Here is a 17,299-nt window from a genome sequence, read left to right on the forward strand (position 1 = left end):
ACAATCCAATTGACAAGATATATGACAAAACTGTAGACAGAAGTCAGTGAACTTCAAAAATGCCGCTTGCTTACATAAATTAAAATTGATGGAGTATATTGAACAATCGCATTGAAGTAACATTATTCTTAATTGAAGTACTTAAAACTATTTGACTTTGAAGAAGGATGCAATGCTTTTGCTGCCCTTGGCGCTCTTGGCCAGAACCTTTTCCATAGCCGTCATGGTGCGCTCCTTAAGCGGTGCAAGTGTGCTTGGCGGCGAAGTGATGCTCTCCTTGTTATCATCGCTGTCCAGCAGACTGCTATTCCTTAATTGAGTTGCAGCATCTTCGCCATTGGCGAGCTTTATTTTCTTACTATTCGCACTGGCTTGGCTTTGCTGAGATTTTCGCTTCTTTGCCGTGGCGTTTTCCTCGACCAGAGCCTGAATCTCGCTTGGTATGTCCAGATAACGCGTTAGTTCAGCATGCAAGTTCGCATCCAAATAGCGACCCACATAGTCGCAAGCCATGCGTAAGTAGTCCACTTCCTTGACATCATTGTCATCCACAATCTTTTCGCTGCGCACAAAGTTCTGCGACTTGGCACCCAAGCCGCAATGGACTTGCTTTGCCTTGAGCACAGATACAACTTGTCGTGTCTTCACAGCAAGCCACGCTAACGTTCGATCTTTGTTATATTTATAGAAGACAAGCTCCCCAGATGTCTTCACATCGGCCACGCACTTCAAACTGTCAGCGTTTATGAATTTGGTTAACAGACGGTTTGTGCTGGTGTCCGCCTCGTCTACGCTAATGCTATCCAGAGACATTGCACGCTGGGCGCAGTGCTTGCGGAGATGATGCAGTGCAAGAAACGTTGGGTCTATTGGCGTCGTCATATACATGCGTCCATTGGAGCAGACTTCACTATTTAGTAGCCAACTGCGTCGTGGCTCTGCGTACTCTAGAACCTCCATTATTTGCCGTTCTTGCAATGTTATAAACAAAGCCGGTTGCCCCTTGCCTGGATGATAGAATCGCTCCAAACACATTCGCTGATCGTCATCGGTGTTAAGTAACTTTTTGGATATGTAGAAGACTTTCTTGATAGCACACGCTTTTTGCTGCTGTGGCGCCGCATCTGGGTCAACCTTAGGTTTTGCGGAACGTGTTGTCTTTTTACTCATTTCAAAGTCTACTTATTTATATAAACAAGAGATCCCGCCTTTATAATGTTTATGTTTTGGACACTCGTGTTATTAGAGCTGCCACCTTTGTGAACTCACTCGATATATTGGCGGTGTTCGTAAATCACTCGATTTATTGATAGTATTGCTTTCGACCGATAGAAAAATTACTCGATACTTTCTGCTCGCCAGCTCTAGCTTCGAAATAGTTGGCAAAGTGAGCATAAGGTTTAAATCAGTTGGCAACTCGTGAACAAGCGTCTTTAAGTCAAACCGCCAAAAGTGACGAACACATTAAATTAAAAACATTAAAGGATACCGGTGCGCAAACCAATGGAGAGAGAAGAGGTTAGCAAGCGCGAAATGCGCTCCTTTTTAATGCCCCGTGATCCCAGCATCGATCGCCGTTTTCGTCCTCGCCCCAACAAACAACTGCGACTCTTCGACGAGGTGCTCCTTGAAACCAGCGACAGCTCCTCCGACTGCTCAGACACGGAGTCGGAGTACACGAAAACCGGAGATGAGGGTGGCAGCTCAATAGATAGCGAAATGGAGACAGGGCCACAGGTATTTCTACGCCTGCGACCTGTGGAATCTCCATCCAAATTGTATATTATATCCGAGTGTGGCAATGTGTTGATCACTAGCGCCGCCACCAACGAGAACAGCAGCAATAATGTGAACCGCATGGAGAAGCACTACAGCTTCACCAACATATTCGATAGCCAAGTTGGACAGCGGGATATATACGACAAATGCGTGGGTCCACGCATTATAGACGAGGAGTGCGTTACTATCATGGCTTATGGTACATCTGGATCGGGTAAAACCTATACGTTGCTTGGTATGTAATTAGAAGCCCTCTTATCAGTAAGAATCCGCATTCACGTTTAGTTTGATTGGCTACACCAGGTGACAGTGTTAGGGCCGGCATTATACCACGCGCTCTGGAACACATATTTACCCTGTACAATAAGCAGGTGTATACGGCAGCCAAGCTGAAGCTTGTTAATGCGCGCATGGTAATCCTGGAAGACGATGTTACTATGAAGGAAATGCAAATACGTCGACAGTTGTTGGCGCTGTGCCCGGATATGCAGGCTCAACACCAGCGCCTAAAGCAAGTAATCCATGGCGATCATGAATTCGAAGAGAAGCCAGCCGAAGAAGTGTCCGTCATGATTTGGGTGTCATTTGTCGAAATATACAATGAGCTCGTCTACGATCTGTTGACCTTACCCCCACGTCAGCAAAATATGGAGGCTCGGCGGAAAAATCTAAAGATCGTTTGCAATAAGGGCCAGGTCTTCATCAAGGGTTTGACTAGTATATTTGTGAGAAGCAGCGAGGAAGCTCTGAAGCTGCTACGGTTGGGACAGCAACGTCTGACGTACGCCTCTACGGCAGTTAATGCCAACTCGAGTCGTTCGCATTGCGTCTTCACGGTGGATGTACTGAAATACCATCGGAATGGCATGACCACACAAAACTCATACAAATTCTGCGATCTTGCCGGCTCAGAGCGTGTGGACAAAACGGGCACGATCGGATCCCGTTTAAAAGAGGCACAAAGCATCAACACGTCGCTTATGGTGTTGGGTCGTTGCCTGGACGCGGCCAGCTCAACAAAGAAGAAGGCCAATGCGGATGTCATTCCATATCGGGATTCGAAATTGACGATGCTGCTGCAGGCCGCTCTGCTGGGTAAGGAGCGCTTGGCCATGATTGTCACAGTAACGCCGCTCGATAAATATTACGAAGAGAATCTCAATGTCCTCAGCTTTGCCTCAATTGCCAAGAATATATTATTTAAGCAACAGTTGGTGAAGCAGCACAATACGCGCTACTCGCTTTTCGCCGAGTACAGCTCGACTGGAGACTCGCGCGACAGGGAATATATCGAAGAACTGGAAGCTCAGAACATTAGGTAAAGTAGATGGATGTTAACTGATATTATTACTAATAATATTAATATATTACTTGACAGTCTGCGTGCTGAGGTCGAACGGCTGAACTATGACATTGTACTAAAGCTTCAGCTGCAGGAGGAGAAGTTGCGCAAGGAGCTGACCGACACATTCGAGGCGAGTATACAAACGAATCTGAAACAGTGCGAGGAGCGGCAGGAGAGGAAGATCGCTATGCTTAATCGGGAATTCGAGGCGAAGGTTTGTCCCACCGTTTATGCTGCTCATATTGATTCTTATTGATTGTATATTTAAATCACATAGATTGCTTCCATCAAGCGCAAATATGAGGAGCAAATCGAGGACTTGCAGGACGAAATCGAAGAATTGAAATCCCCCAATAGCGATATAGAGATAATTGATGACGAATAATTGATATATCCAACGATCTTAATTCATGTTGTGCGTGTGCTTGTGTGTGTTCTTTGTCGTCTTGCGGCGTTTCTTTTTAAATTTATGTTAACTGTTTAAGTATTTGCTATTTGTTATTAATTTAAATTGAATACAACAAATTTGCTCAATTTTAAACACTTTTTGCAAAAGCATTTTTATTCAAATTTCTCATATTTTTACTGCAATTTACTTGTTTTCTTAGACGATTCTGCATCATCATGAATTTTTATATATCGTCTTGGGTTTTAATAAGTAGGTATTTTTCCTTTTCTTTTCTATATGTTTATAATTAGGAGTTTTTCTTTTTTAATGGAATTACATTCATATATATATATATATATATATATATATATATATATATACATATAAATATATATATATATGCCTGCTTTATATATATATGTGTGTATAAGGTGTGTGTGTGTGTGTAGCTTGGGTCTAAAAAAAATTATATATAATTAAAAAAAAAATAGTACATAATTTTTATTTATGTAATTTCTCATTTAGCAAAAATGTGCAAAATCGAGTATTTATTATAAATTTTGAATTCAGTTTCATTTGTTTAAAGGGTTTTTTCTTTTGTTTTTCTTTTTGTTCGAGTTTTGCCTTGTAAACTTGCATTTTGTTTTCTATTCTTTTCTTTTTGTTTTTAATTCGTACTGGCTAAAAATTTAGTACTATAAAAGGTTATATATTTCAAGGTTTTCATTTTGTTTTTGTTTTTTTTTTTTCCTATTCATCATTGATTTTCTTTTGGGGACTTTTGTTCTCATCATCTTATTCTTGATTTTCTTTTCATCTTTGTAAGTTAAATTCTGCAAAAGCAATTAAGTTTTGGTTTTATTACAATTAATGATAAAAATACACATATGTCGCATTTGCTTTGCAAACGAAAAGTTTCATATTCATTTTTGTTTTTGTTTTTTGTACATTTTGCATTAATATTTTTTTTTGTTTTTTGCTTTTGTTTTTGTTTACTGTTCTCTAAATTCATATTGCATGTGTATGTGTGTGTGTATACTAATACTATCAATTTCCTGTAAATTATAAATTTTCTTTTTATATTTTTATTTTTTAGCTCTACTTAGCTGACAAAAATTGTTAGCAACGCTTTACTCATTTTCATTTTTCCTTTCTCTCTTTTAAACTCGAAACGGAAATTTAAAATTAATTGTTACATAATAAATTATTGTAAATGTGAGTGTGTATTTATGCAATTCTTAAGGTTTCGCATTTCATTTAATTACTATATATTTCAATTGTTTTTGTTTTGTTTTGTTTTTGCTGTTGCCTGTTCATATTTCCATTCTTTTTTAACTATACAAATTGTTTGTGTGTTTATTTATTTTATGGGGGATTTTTGCTTTTGTTTTTGACTTTCCTTCTTTTTGAAACATGTTTAAAAATTAAGCTCAATAATCTTAAAATATATGTTTATGTATTATTTGCCATTGCCATTTTGCTCTTTTCCCGGTTAATTTGAAAATGTGCCGAGCTTGTTTACACGCTTTTTATTTTCTTTTCCATTACTTCAATAAGTTTCGTTTTTTTTTTAATATGTGAGTGAATATGTTTTTTTTTTTTTCTAAAAAGTTGTAAGCATTTGCGTGTTTGTGTGTGTGTCACACGTACAATTATTTATTTCGATTTTTTAAATTATATCGTTTACAGTTTTTGTTGCTGTCTGGTGTTCAATATGTTGTTAGCTACTTTGAAACAATTTACAATAAATTACAAAAATGTTCTGTAATTGTTACAAATTTAATTTAATACTCTTTTTCCATTGTAAATTGCAATTGCACACAAGAGTTTCCCTCGTGCTCCCATATTTTTTCTTTAAGGTATCCTCAAATCTCTTCTTTTTTTTATTTTATTTTATTTTTTTTTTAATTAGCATTAGTTAGGATGTGTGTGTGGGTGTGTGTATGTGTGAGTATTATAAACGCTTTTAAACTACAGCGTGAAATATATATTCCTTTTTTTTTTTTTTTTTTTTTTTTTTTTTTTTTTAGTTTTTTTCCATTATATACGTAAAGTGGGTGCTTTAATTGTTTATAGAATTTTACAGCAATCGTGTAGTTAGTTTTAATATATATAGTATGTGTGTAAATATTCAATATTTGTCCATGACTCTTCGCGACATGGTAGCTATATATTTGTTCGACGCTTGCCTAGAATTCACTTGCTAATTGCGTGTGTTTATGTTTTTTTTTTTTTTTGTATTATTATTTAGTAAGAAATTTTAATATATTTAGACATTTGCGTACGCATTCTGTTCGTGAAGCTAGAAGCTGCTTATCTTTGTTTAATTTTATGTTTTATGTATTTTTAGGGGCTTCTGCTCTTTAAATTCAACAAGAGACAAACATCTAATCAAAAAAAGTTAAAGAAAATCTAGCGAATTATTTGTTTTTCTTTCTCATTTTTTTCATTTTGTTGCAGTAGATTTCATATTAGATTCTAATATTTGAAAATCTATGTATGTGAATTCCTTATTTTTCCATTTGCATTTAGATTTGGATGATTCTGCATTAGCATCACTCTCAAGAGTGTGTGTGTGTGTGTGTGTGGCCTACACCTAAATATGTGTGTGTGTGTTGTCTCTTCTGTGCTTGCTGTGTATTGCATTTTGTTTTTAAATTTTTGCTTAATGCAGAATCCAATCATAAATATCTATAATATATATGTATATATGTCTTTATACCTATACATATATATTAGATATTGGTATGTTGTGTGTATATTGTTTGTTTCGTGTGAGGGGTTGGAGGGGGATTCTATTTAATCTTCTTCTTATTCTCGCATCGGACGCAACAGCGTTTAGATCCGTCCATTCCGTTACCAATTTTTAGTAATAAAATATCTGTCCGGCCTTCTGACGTTTGCGCTCCTCTAGCTTGCGGTTGATCTCCTGCTGTCGCTCAGCTTTGCTGAGTGCTCGTGCCACATATAAGAATTTGTTGTCGCCCAGCTGCTTGCCATGCAGCCCAATGACGGCGGCCAGCGCCGATTGTGGACTCTCGAATGCCACGAATCCAAAACGGCGCGAACGTCCCTCCTCATCCAGCATCAACTGTAAATGAATTTCGAATTAATAATAGCAATTACAATAACCACAAAAATCGCTTGCTGCGGCTGCTACTGCTGCCCCGTTGCAGCGAACCTTTGTAGCGGGACGACGACAATCAGTTAGTTAATTCTTTAGGGCGGGCATGCGCACCAGTTGGCCGGAGCGCGGGCTAAGAGCGAGAGTGAGAGTATGAGTATGAGAGAGAGTGCTGTGAGTGGCATTTCTTAAGAGATGACAAAGTGTGCCACATGGTTTATCTGCAGCTCCAGCTCTCACTCATACTCATCTATTCTCCCGCCACCGCCCCGGCATTGGCCTGCCTGCCTGCCCTAAAATATATTCACAAAAAACAAGAGAAGTGAACAAACATTAGAATAGACGCACCTTGTGACTGGTAATGCGGCCATAGGGCTCGAACATTTCTCGCAAATGCTGCTCGGTGAACTCCTCGCTGAGATTCTTCACGTACAGATTCTTGAAATGGGTTGCCTTCTCCTGCTCGCGGTCTCGTCGTGGTATAAACTTCACCACATGCACCTTCTGATTATTGCATAGCATTCCATTGACCTTCTCGATGGCCGCCCGGGCGGCTTCCTCCGAATCGAAGTGCACAAAGCCATATCCGCGCGAGTTGCCATCCTCATCCTTCGCCACATTACAATTCAAAATGTTGCCAAAAGCCGAAAACGTATCGTACACCGCCTTGTTGTCAATCGAACGCTCCAGATTCTTGATGTAAATTTTTCCGCTATCCGGCGAACTATTGCTGCTGCCGCTGCTGCCACTAGCCAGTGCACCACTCGAGTGCGACGAACTGGACGTGTGCCCGGCATTCAGGGAATTATGTCCATGCCGTCCCAGCACAGCAGCAGCAGCCAAATGATTGCTAGCCGCATGGCCACCGCCAACGCCATGGCTCAGGTGCCCAGTTGCAGCAGCATGATGGTGCAGCTGCTGCTGATGATGGGCAGCGGCGGCAGCCAGCGTATGATGGTTGAGCGCCGGCTGCTGCTGGTGATAGTTAGCCGGATTTCCACGGAACGTCATCGAATTGACGAACATTATGGCTGGTTGTTTGTGGTGGAGCGTGGTGGCAGCTAATAGGGTGCAGGTGCTGTAAGGTGGTGTGTGCTGGCTGTGGCTGAGAATTTTGACGGTCTTCGGCAGCGCGCTGACTTTTCTCGTTATTTTCTATGGTTATTATTATTGTTGCCGTTGTTGTTGTGGCTGATGTTTTTTGTTTCTTTTTTATAGTATTATTTTTGCTTGCTTTGTTTTGTTATAGCTTGGCGCCGTTGCGTTTACGTTGCGTTTCGGTTTTGCTTCTGCTTTCAAATTATTTTCGGCTTCAATTGAAAATGCAAATACAACAACATACAAAAATACCAATTGCAAACAGGCAGGCAGGCAGGCAGAAAATGTACTCACCAGGTTCTGCTCAATTCACACACACGTTTCCCCGTCCACAGCAAATACGAAAAATCCGCGTTGTTCTCTGAAAAAATCGTTTTTCTCTCACCCAGACTCTGGCTCTTTTTCACCGTTCTCGCTCACTCTCTCTCGTGCTATATATCTTTATCTCTTTCTTTCACACTCTGTCCCACTATCTCTCTTTTTGTACTTTTTCTGGGACTTTCACTTTTGGCTTGCTCGGGCTTACCCTACACACGTACACGTTGCAAACAAAGAGATTCGTCTTATTCTACGTTACAGCAATAAAAAACGTAACTACTTCGGCGTCTTTTTATAGTTTAATTTAGTGAATGTTTAATAAAAAAAATCTATATGTTTCTGCCGAGACCTATAGGGATGTGTACAGTGTGACCGCGAGCGGCCAACGTGAAAAATACACTGAATACAATTGAAAAATACCAAAACTGTAGTCGAAATTGTATTTCGATTTATCAATGCAAAATACCCGAAATACGATAACGATAAATGCTTATCAATATAGATTTTCTTTATTTTGCAAAGTTATTCCTGACAGTATTTACCCCGGACTATTTAAATAATTATAAAAATATATTGTTTATAAAAATATACATGTATGCACTATAATTTTTTACACTCTACGTATGTTAATTGCCATTGATGCTCTTCCTTAGAAAGGATTTGCCCTTGTCCGGCAGGGAAAGAGGCAATGCGCATTGCGCATATGCCTTCGGCTTGTGCTCGGGCGTTGGCCATTTTGGACGAAAAGATGTGTCCCCACATCTGTTACTTTGAAATAGCGGCCTAAGGACTTTTATAAGATAAAGCTGCTAAAGCGGCTACTGTCAACCCGAAGCGTTTTCGCAAAATAGTCTGATGAAAATTTGTTATTTTGACTGGGTTTTCATTGAAATCGCAGATATAGGACAATAAGCCACTGTGCGGTTTACTCCCATTAAAAATAAAAGTATTTATGTATGCATATATATATATATATATATATATATATGCATGCATATGTATACACATTTAACGGCAAGACGATATCGTTTAGATAACTGGAATTTATATGCACATATATAAGTATGCAAACAATAAGTTTTTCTTATCATAACAGTAAAACATGTGAATTTATTTTAGATTACATCGCTTGTAAAACAATTTTCTTAGTACTCCATATCGTTATACGTCAAGTTCTTCTATATTATAGTAATTAATATAATGTGCAAATCATTCACTTGTAGTAGCCTTTCTCAGCAGCAGCCTCCACTATGGTGCGAATCGCTGTAAGTGCTTCACTGGCTGTTGGCTGTATTTCCACAGCGGGCAGAATGAATAGATCCTGGCTATCGGGTGGGCCACGTAGCTCGAATGTGTAGGCGATTGGTATACCAGCTTCGGCATGAGCCCAATCCATACTACCACCGCTTGATGGATAAATGGTCTCATACAGATTGCCACTTACGTAGTCTCGTCCACTCTCCGCCTTGATGGCGGCCGATGCCTTTTTCCCAAATTCCTGCAGATCGTCGTAGTTGGACACATGCTCTTTGGTGTAGCCATATGGGAACATGAGCATCTGTGAGTAAGAGTGTAGGGAAATGTACGTCTTGATCTGTTCCTTTTCAACATTATTGCGTATAAACTCAATCAGACGCTGCGTCTCCACTTCGCTTGCTGCGCTGGGTCCAGCGAAATCATATCGAGTGGGATCACTGCTGGAGCCCGTAGAGTTCCAATGATCGGGATAGTTGCGGTTCAGGTCAACACCCCGACACGTGCCGAATAATTGGCGATTTTTACGCCACATGCGATCATGCTCAAATGTATATTTGTAGCCATCGGGATTGACACATGGAAAGACGAACCAATTGTAGTTCTTGGCCAAGTTCTGAATGCGCTCATCTGTCGAGCTCAACAGCTCATTGATAATGTAGGTGGCTGCGGCAGGGGCGATCCACTCGCGTGCATGGATGCCGCTCTCAATAAAAATTGCCTTATTCGCCGGATTGTTTCCCACTTTAACGCCCTTTATGTCATTTCCCTGGGTGCTGGTGCCCATATTTAGTACATTCAACTGACCCGGATACTTTGCAGCCATCCGATCCAACCAACTGTAGATGGTTTTCAAGTGGAAAAAGTGCTGCCAGTCCAATTTGGAGGCATCGACATCCTCTGGCACAACTTCCCCCATATTACGATCAATTTTCTCCTGGAAATTGTATGTCTGCAAAGTAAACAATACATTACTATATGAAAATATTTCTTTGAATATGTTGTAACACATACCAGAACTCGATGTTGTAGCTTGTAGGTCTCCAGCAAGTCGGCAAAGTCTGCAACGCGATGTGCTGCAACCAATATTGAAAGCTTTTGCCCGATTTCACGTGCGTGGCCAATGAAGGTGAGGCTATCGCTCTGCTCTTCAAGTTTCTGGAACAATTTGATTTGTTCCTCGTTATCAAACTGGACATTATATATCCGGTAGTGATCATAGCGCGCCTGATCTTTTGCTCCGCTGCCAGCGCAACAACTATTCTCCGAGACACGTTCCTTTGTTCCTTTCGCAGCCATTGTTAAACATTAAATGACCAAGAAACATGAGCGCAGTTGCATTTAAGCGACTACAAAACTCTATATATTTCCATTTGAGAGAGACATGTATTTTGTTATCGTCAACTACTGAGTATATATTTACGAGTGCGCGAGCAAGAGCTATAAAAAGCGAGCGGATTAGCCTACTCACACTCCCATAGATATCTGCATACAGGCATGTACACATGCAAGCATGCATTTACTTACATATGTACAATCTGTGTTTGTCCAGGAAAACAGCTGTTAAGCATCGGAATTCGCAGGTAGTGCACTCAACTACCGCCATAAATATGCGGAGAGGAATTATTTTTATACCTGCACAGCTGGCACTCAGAAAATAACGACATACATATGTACACACATACGTATGCATGTTATATGCAAATTCCTCGACCTATTTTAACTTTCTTTCTCTTTCTCTTTAGCTGTTAACTGCTGTCAATTTTAGACACTCGCGGTTACAAAATTAAAGTCACTTAATCCGTTTGGACTAAGCCTTATCCAGAAACGGCAACATATGGTCTTGTCATGGTTATTACAATGATTTTTTGAGAGCCCCGCCGGCTTTTCTTCTTTCGCTTTTGTTTTGCTACGAATTGCATTGCTTAATCGAATTTTAATTCACAATAGCCAAGTGAGTAGTATCACTATGGTTAGTGATAGTATCGTCATATGATCACAAACAAAGCTACAAGCAGAACTATACAACATTTTATATTAAGACTTGTAATTTGTAACTTGATATCTAAGATTTATATATTAAGTAAAAATGTAAGTTAAAAAAACTATTTTTAAATTAATTTTGCCATGGTATCGATAATTCGCCGAAACATAGACAGTATCGATATTTTTGCTGCATCATCTTGTCGCCACACTTTTTCGACGAATACATAAATTGCGAGCCGCGGAGTGTGTGAATTCTTAATGTCACTGCATAAAAGAAATAATTAAGAAAAAAGGTGTAGTACATCAGAAATCGTACATAAAGTTGGTGGTAAGTAATGTAACAGTACGCTGTGTTATAGTTATGTAAACGCGTTAAATTTTTCGTGGATTTTATTTTTCGTTTTACCTGTACCAATACTCGACGCTAAAGTCGCGCCGCCATTTTTTTTTTCATCTTGCATTTTTTTCACCGTATATATGTGTGTGTACGTATTATAAAAATGTGTAATTGCAAACGATTGTATGTGATGAACTGCACAAGCTTTGTAACTTAAATATATTTATATATTTTCCACAGACTTCGTCACAAGAAAAAGGCTAAGGTATAATAAAAAGCTTCCGCTCCTGCTCATGAGTATTCATAGAGAAGGAGCTGAACTTGATCGAATAACTGTCAAAATTCACAATATGAAACGTAGCGCATCTCGCTCACCAGGCAGAGGAAACCTTGTAAGAAATTCGCGCAGCATGGGCCGTGGCTACGATAATGGAGGAGGTGTGCCGGGTGATTCGCCGGAACGGATGTCGCCGGAACGTATGCGTCGTCGCTTAGACCGTTCGCCAAGCCCGCGCGGTCGTTATGGGTCTCCACATCGAGAGCCTTATATGCGTGGTCCGCCTGCTGCAGAGCGTCCCGCTGGCTACAAAGTTTTGTGTGTGAGTGCTCTGCCTCCAAAGGCACCTGACGAGTTCATCGAAGAGACACTCTACCGCGAATACAAGAAATTTGGGGATTTCAGTGTGCGACTTGCGCACGATCTGGACGAACGTGTTGCCTACGTGTGTTTTCGCACGCCGGAAGATGCACGTGAAGCCAAGCATCACAAGCCTCGGCTGATCATTTACGATAAAATGGCAATTGTTGAGCCAGTTTATAAGTCGACGACACGGCCGGAGTACAGGTATGTGAACTGTTGACTATTACTATAAGGTTATGGCTTGTATTTACGTTGGGATATTATATTTATAGACCCCGGCACTCGATGTCGCCCCCGGACTATGAACGGTACCATTACTCGCGTTCGCCCATGGGACCCGGTGTGCCATTGGATCATCGTCGCCCTCCAATTGATCCCTATGACCGTTATGGTCCACCCATTCATCCGCATTCTGTGCACCCACGTGAATATCGACCCATGCACCATGAGTACCCACATCCACCACGGGGGCCACCAATACATCGTGGTCATCCTCACGCCCATCCCCATCATATGCACGGCCATCCACCGCCTCATCAATATGCACCGATGCGTCCTATGGCCCCGCGGCCACATGTGCCGTATGAGAAGCCGGAAAGCAAAAAGGATAAGTTTCCCAACTATTTGCATCATGTGCAGCCAGAAGATGATCCACTGTCTACACGCACACTGTTCGCTGGCAATCTGGAAGTGACCATTGCTGATGACGAGCTTCGTCGTATTTTTGGTAAATATGGCGTAGTGGATGACATTGATATAAAGAGACCGCCGCCTGGCACTGGCAACGCGTTCGCCTTTGTGCGCTATCAGAATCTTGACATGGCTCATCGTGCCAAAATCGAACTATCTGGCCAGTATATAGGCAAGTTCCAATGCAAGATTGGTTATGGCAAAGTAACGCCGGCCACACGAATCTGGATCGGCGGTCTCGGCGCCTGGACATCGGTGACACAGCTGGAGCGTGAGTTTGATCGCTTTGGTGCCATCAAGAAGATTGAATACCAGAAGGGTGAGCCCTATGCCTACATACAATACGAGACAGTGGAGGCTGCCACGGCGGCAGTCAAGGAGATGCGTGGCTTCCCCCTTGGCGGCCCCGAGCGAAGGCTGCGCACTGACTTTGCGGAGCTGCCTGGTACTACGCCAACAGCTCCCTTCAAGACCTCGAAGCCGGCATACGATGAGGCTGCCATCGAGTATAGGAGACCCGAGTACGATCCCTATTATGAGGAGGCGGCTGTGTATGCTCCACGCGGTGGCTATTCGCCATATCCACCTCGTGGCGGCTATCGTGGACGCGGTAGTGGCTATCGCGGACGTGGACGCGGCTTGTATCACTATCACAATGATGTGCACAGACCACCTCATCCGAATGTCATGGGTGGTGTGTCGTCGGTGCCGCCACCAGGCGGTGCTGATGATGAATGGCGTCGTCCGCCTGGAGAATCGTATGAACGGGCCCGTTCCGGTTCACGTGAGCCCGGAGTGGAACGATCGCGCTCGCGATCACCATTGAAACGCTCACCCGGCTCTGATTCAGACACCTCGACGCGGCGCAACGATGCCCTTAGCTCGGCGGCCACAGTACTCGACGTTTCGCGCAAGTGCAGCACAATTTGGACAGGCGCACTCATACTGAAGAGTTCCTTATTCCCGGCCAAGTTTCATCTGACAGATGGCGACACAGACATTGTGGAATCGTTGATGCGTGATGAGGAGGGCAAGCACAATTTGCGCATAACACAAAGGTTGCGACTGGATCCGCCTAAGCTGGAGGATGTACAGAAACGCATTGCATCCTCGTCATCGCATGCCATATTCTTGGGTCTGGCTGGTTCCACTGTGGACACAGATTGCGACGATGCCAGCGTGCAGACTCGTCCGTTGCGTAATCTCGTCTCCTACTTAAAGCAAAAGGAAGCGGCTGGAGTTATATCGCTGTTGAACAAAGAGACCGAGGCCACGGGCGTGCTCTATGCATTCCCACCGTGTGACTTCTCCACGGACCTCTTGAAGCGTACATGCCACAGTCTCACCGAGGAGGGTCTCAAGGAGGATCATCTGGTTATTGTGGTTGTACGTGGCGGCACCGCCTAAACAATGGACAAACTGCGGGCAAACTAAGCAACCCATCGACCGGGTGGCTATCGCTCGCAGTGCTGGGCAGGCACATAATCCCAAAGAGATTTGTTGCCACGTAACATAGATGTCGTAGACTTACACAAAAAGTATATATGCACATACACATACATGCAAGTGTATGCTCGTGTGTGTATTGGTAGAAGCATAATTCAATCAATAGACAATTGGAGTTACCTCTAACAGAAGCCAGTGACAACAGCAGCAGCAGGAGAAGGAAAAGAAGCAGACATGCACACACAATTATAATATATAGTCCTATATATATTTACCTTGCATGTATATGAATACGCATTAATCCAAATATTATTATTATTCTTTTTACAGACCCACTCAAGCAATCACAGAAATAATATTATTTATGGTTGTTATGCCTTACACATGATTCTGATTCCTTGTGTAGTGAGAGTGTAAAAGTTTTTTAACCGTTCAATCAAACAACAAAACGAAAGTTCAACCTAAATTTATTTTTTTTTAATTACAATTGTGCAAAAAGTTTTGAATTGTTGATAACTATCCATTGTATATTTGATTTCAATTATTTTCGCAGTGTAAAGATTTCTCATTCTATACAAAAAAAAAAAAAAAAAAAAAAAAAATACAATTGCTCTGTATCCAATTTATTTTTAAATGTGCAATTAGTGCAAAAATCAACAAGAAAATGTTTAAATGAAAAATCCAAAATCAAAATCAAATCCAAAAGAAAGAAAACAAATATGTTGATCAGTTTTTGTGTTAACTCTTTTGTGTTAAATAGTTCGAATCAGTTTTAAGCAATTATGATTTGGTTAATGAGAGTTGTTTATGATGCGAAGTTTTGGTTTTTGTGAACAAAAATAGTGCTAAAGACAAAGTGCTTGCCCCCATCTGAATTTCTGGTAATATTCATGATATATATATATGAATATGGGCTTGCTATATATAAAGTGATTTGATTGGAGTTCTGTCCTTTGGTTGATGCCCCAAGAAATTGAGGTTCCTTCCATATTCTTTTATATATATAATTATATATAACTATGGATCGAGTGTTTATAAAGTGTCTGAACTGTGCCCTGTTTCGGCCTCCCAATATCATATCATTGTGCAGTGAGCTGTTTCAAGTTTGGATATTTTTTGGAATATCTCTGTTCCAATCGTTCGTTCGTTTGATCAGTTCCATCCGGAGAGAGAACGTCGTGTAGCATTTGTTTCAAAATGTTTGAATTGTTGAAATGGGTTTGGCAAATGTTACATTGGTTCTCTTATGGGTTGCTCTCCAACAAGTTCTGTGTCTATATACGTATGTATATATCTGTATATATGCATATATACTATTTGAAATCTAAGCAAATTTCTTATGTGAGTTGAAGTGTCGTACAGATAAATGATATCTCTCAATATATAGATGCGTGTGTGCATGTGTGTGTGTGTGTCTGTGCATGTGTGTGGCCAATATATAATATCCAGATGTCCACAAATATATATATGTTGTCAAAAAATATTATATGAATACTTTAATTAATTCAAATATTGAAACATTAATCCATTGGAATTACCAAAATAAAAAAATAAAAAAACAAACTTTAGAAAAAGTTTAATAAATCTAGTTTGGTTTTTGTGTCGAGATGAAATTATTTATGCTTCACCATATTATATATCTATTATATATAACTCTTTAACTGATATTCAAATAAAAATGAACAAACGGAAAACCTAATTCAAAATGTGTTGTGATTTATTTAACGAGTGTTTGTTTGTTCTTCAAGTGGTTTCAAAAATCAAATCAAATCAAATTGTGCGATAAAGTGAATTAGTGGCAATTCGTAATGCACTACTGTATATACATATATTCATGATTCCTTCACAGATTAAGCTGTTGGCATCAAATCGAAGCTGTAAGACTTTTACTATTCTTTCTTTATTCTTTACTTTGTTCTTTTTCCCCATTTATTTGTTTCCTTCCTGTTTCACTCCTTTCTCCCATTAAATTAATTTTCGATGATCTCTCTTTTATTATTTTCATGAATTTTGATTTTAGGCACGCACTCAGTCGTAATACAAATAGAATACGGTGCAGACGGCTATGAATTTGGGTGTCTTGATGGAGTAGGTGACAAAGCCGTCCTTCTCGGCATCCCACAGAAAGTTGACCATGGAGCAGAGGCCCTGCATGAGCAGCTCTCCAACGGTAACCAGCACTATGTAACGGTATCTAAGCAGGCAATGGAATTAGGCAAGGTATGATACTAAAGGGAATGGAATACCTATCGAAATTCATGAGCTTGATGCTGTTCTTGATCTCTTCGCTGACTTGAGCTGCCAGATGGTAGGACTGCCTGGGATGGAATAGATAATCTTCGTTGTAGTTCCTATTCATGATTGTGCGCATCGTGAGCTCCAACCGTTCCTTGTTCAGTGGATTCCTGGGCTCCATGCGATAGCTGGGCAAATATTGTATAATCGGCTACACCAGTAAGGGTAACAATGACAATAATCAAAGTGGACACACGGACAGATGAACCGCTTACCTTTGATGGAACACCCAAGGCGCCGACCCCATTGGACTTGGTCAGGGATGTGCGCTGGCTGCTCACCTGCCGCTGCATGGTGACAAAACGAAAGTGTCGAAACAGAATGTATTACATTAGATGTTCCATACTCGCTGTGGATTCACACCCACTCCCACTTAACCACCTAACACCCACCCACCCAGCCAGCCGTCTATCGTAGCCCATATGCGTGACTTTCACAAATTTTGGATACTTGATTCGATTCGGAGCATGTTGGAAACATTACCGCTTATTAAATAAACATAAAGTATCCGTATTTTATGAGCCCCTGCAATAATCACACAAAATCAATCGGAGTACCTTCTCGCGCTCCTGGCCCAGGCACAGCGTAACCAGGCCCGA

The 17,299-nt window shown here is 40.9% G+C and overlaps 6 protein-coding genes and 1 long non-coding RNA gene across 10 annotated transcripts; 3 read left to right on the forward strand and 4 right to left on the reverse strand.

Annotated features, from left to right (window-relative positions):
* Positions 1 to 70: 70 nt before the first annotated feature.
* On the reverse strand, positions 71 to 1,316 carry LOC108617502 (ribonuclease H2 subunit B). Its single transcript, XM_018013314.2, has one exon. The coding sequence runs from the start codon at positions 1,168 to 1,170 to the stop codon at positions 148 to 150; it is 1,023 nt and encodes a 340-aa protein (XP_017868803.1). The 5' UTR covers positions 1,171 to 1,316; the 3' UTR covers positions 71 to 147.
* Positions 1,317 to 1,362: 46 nt separating this feature from the next.
* Positions 1,363 to 3,665, forward strand: sub (kinesin family member subito). Its single transcript, XM_018013313.2, has 4 exons — positions 1,363 to 2,014; positions 2,083 to 3,097; positions 3,158 to 3,338; positions 3,402 to 3,665. The coding sequence occupies exons 1-4, from the start codon at positions 1,504 to 1,506 to the stop codon at positions 3,507 to 3,509; spliced, it is 1,815 nt and encodes a 604-aa protein (XP_017868802.1). The 5' UTR covers positions 1,363 to 1,503; the 3' UTR covers positions 3,510 to 3,665.
* Positions 3,666 to 4,439: 774 nt separating this feature from the next.
* On the reverse strand, positions 4,440 to 7,665 carry LOC108617448 (polyadenylate-binding protein). Its single transcript, XM_018013254.2, has 2 exons — positions 6,985 to 7,665; positions 4,440 to 6,603 (listed from the first exon to the last, which is right to left on the reverse strand). The coding sequence occupies exons 1-2, from the start codon at positions 7,660 to 7,662 to the stop codon at positions 6,379 to 6,381; spliced, it is 903 nt and encodes a 300-aa protein (XP_017868743.1). The 5' UTR covers positions 7,663 to 7,665; the 3' UTR covers positions 4,440 to 6,378.
* Positions 7,666 to 8,529: 864 nt separating this feature from the next.
* LOC149268481 (uncharacterized) lies at positions 8,530 to 8,936 on the forward strand. Its single transcript, XR_016270466.1, has 2 exons — positions 8,530 to 8,645; positions 8,706 to 8,936. It is a non-coding gene; the product is annotated as an uncharacterized LOC149268481 (long non-coding RNA).
* A 194-nt stretch (positions 8,937 to 9,130) lies between these two features.
* Positions 9,131 to 10,605, reverse strand: LOC108615987 (zinc carboxypeptidase). The gene is made up of 2 exons (XM_018010891.2): positions 10,321 to 10,605; positions 9,131 to 10,258 (listed from the first exon to the last, which is right to left on the reverse strand). The coding sequence occupies exons 1-2, from the start codon at positions 10,603 to 10,605 to the stop codon at positions 9,266 to 9,268; spliced, it is 1,278 nt and encodes a 425-aa protein (XP_017866380.1). The 3' UTR covers positions 9,131 to 9,265.
* An 855-nt stretch (positions 10,606 to 11,460) lies between these two features.
* On the forward strand, positions 11,461 to 15,134 carry nito (RNA-binding protein spenito). 4 transcript variants are annotated; one of them, XM_089471148.1, is made up of 5 exons: positions 11,477 to 11,620; positions 11,723 to 11,777; positions 11,870 to 11,894; positions 12,008 to 12,473; positions 12,542 to 15,134. In XM_089471148.1, exons 4-5 carry the CDS (start codon positions 12,040 to 12,042, stop codon positions 14,364 to 14,366), a joined length of 2,259 nt encoding a protein of 752 aa, XP_089327274.1. In that variant the 5' UTR covers positions 11,477 to 11,620; positions 11,723 to 11,777; positions 11,870 to 11,894; positions 12,008 to 12,039; the 3' UTR covers positions 14,367 to 15,134. The 4 variants fall into 4 exon arrangements, with proteins under 4 accessions (XP_089327273.1, XP_017866371.1, XP_089327274.1 ...); XM_089471147.1 differs by lacking the exon at positions 11,723 to 11,777 and having other exon boundaries at positions 11,461 to 11,620; XM_089471146.1 differs by having other exon boundaries at positions 11,870 to 12,473.
* LOC108614913 (dynein light chain Tctex-type 5-B) lies at positions 11,518 to 17,214 on the reverse strand. The gene is made up of 3 exons (XM_018009131.2): positions 16,916 to 17,214; positions 16,652 to 16,851; positions 11,518 to 16,599 (listed from the first exon to the last, which is right to left on the reverse strand). The coding sequence occupies exons 1-3, from the start codon at positions 16,991 to 16,993 to the stop codon at positions 16,434 to 16,436; spliced, it is 444 nt and encodes a 147-aa protein (XP_017864620.2). The 5' UTR covers positions 16,994 to 17,214; the 3' UTR covers positions 11,518 to 16,433.
* Positions 17,215 to 17,299: the final 85 nt, after the last annotated feature.

This window comes from Drosophila arizonae, chromosome 5, assembly GCF_054131065.1.
Source record: "Drosophila arizonae isolate 15081-1271.41 chromosome 5, UAZ_ARI_1.0, whole genome shotgun sequence".
Lineage (NCBI taxonomy): Eukaryota > Metazoa > Arthropoda > Insecta > Diptera > Drosophilidae > Drosophila > Drosophila arizonae.

Coding starts and splice junctions, on each gene's coding strand:
- LOC108615987 (XM_018010891.2), bottom strand. CDS start 10,605: ATGGCTGCGAAAGGAACAAAGGAACGTGTCTCGGAGAATAGTTGTTGC. Junction 10,259..10,320: donor AGCTACAACATCGAGTTCTG/GTATGTGTTACA, acceptor TTTACTTTGCAG/ACATACAATTTCCAGGAGAA.
- sub (XM_018013313.2), top strand. CDS start 1,504: ATGGAGAGAGAAGAGGTTAGCAAGCGCGAAATGCGCTCCTTTTTAATG. Junction 2,015..2,082: donor TAAAACCTATACGTTGCTTG/GTATGTAATTAG, acceptor TGGCTACACCAG/GTGACAGTGTTAGGGCCGGC. Junction 3,098..3,157: donor CTGGAAGCTCAGAACATTAG/GTAAAGTAGATG, acceptor ATTACTTGACAG/TCTGCGTGCTGAGGTCGAAC.
- LOC108617448 (XM_018013254.2), bottom strand. CDS start 7,662: ATGTTCGTCAATTCGATGACGTTCCGTGGAAATCCGGCTAACTATCAC. Junction 6,604..6,984: donor GCCGCATTACCAGTCACAAG/GTGCGTCTATTC, acceptor ATTCATTTACAG/TTGATGCTGGATGAGGAGGG.
- nito (XM_018010882.2), top strand. CDS start 11,923: ATGAGTATTCATAGAGAAGGAGCTGAACTTGATCGAATAACTGTCAAA. Junction 12,474..12,541: donor ACGACACGGCCGGAGTACAG/GTATGTGAACTG, acceptor TTATATTTATAG/ACCCCGGCACTCGATGTCGC.
- LOC108614913 (XM_018009131.2), bottom strand. CDS start 16,993: ATGCAGCGGCAGGTGAGCAGCCAGCGCACATCCCTGACCAAGTCCAAT. Junction 16,852..16,915: donor CCTTGGGTGTTCCATCAAAG/GTAAGCGGTTCA, acceptor TTACTGGTGTAG/CCGATTATACAATATTTGCC. Junction 16,600..16,651: donor AAGCTCATGAATTTCGATAG/GTATTCCATTCC, acceptor TTGCCTGCTTAG/ATACCGTTACATAGTGCTGG.
- LOC108617502 (XM_018013314.2), bottom strand. CDS start 1,170: ATGAGTAAAAAGACAACACGTTCCGCAAAACCTAAGGTTGACCCAGAT.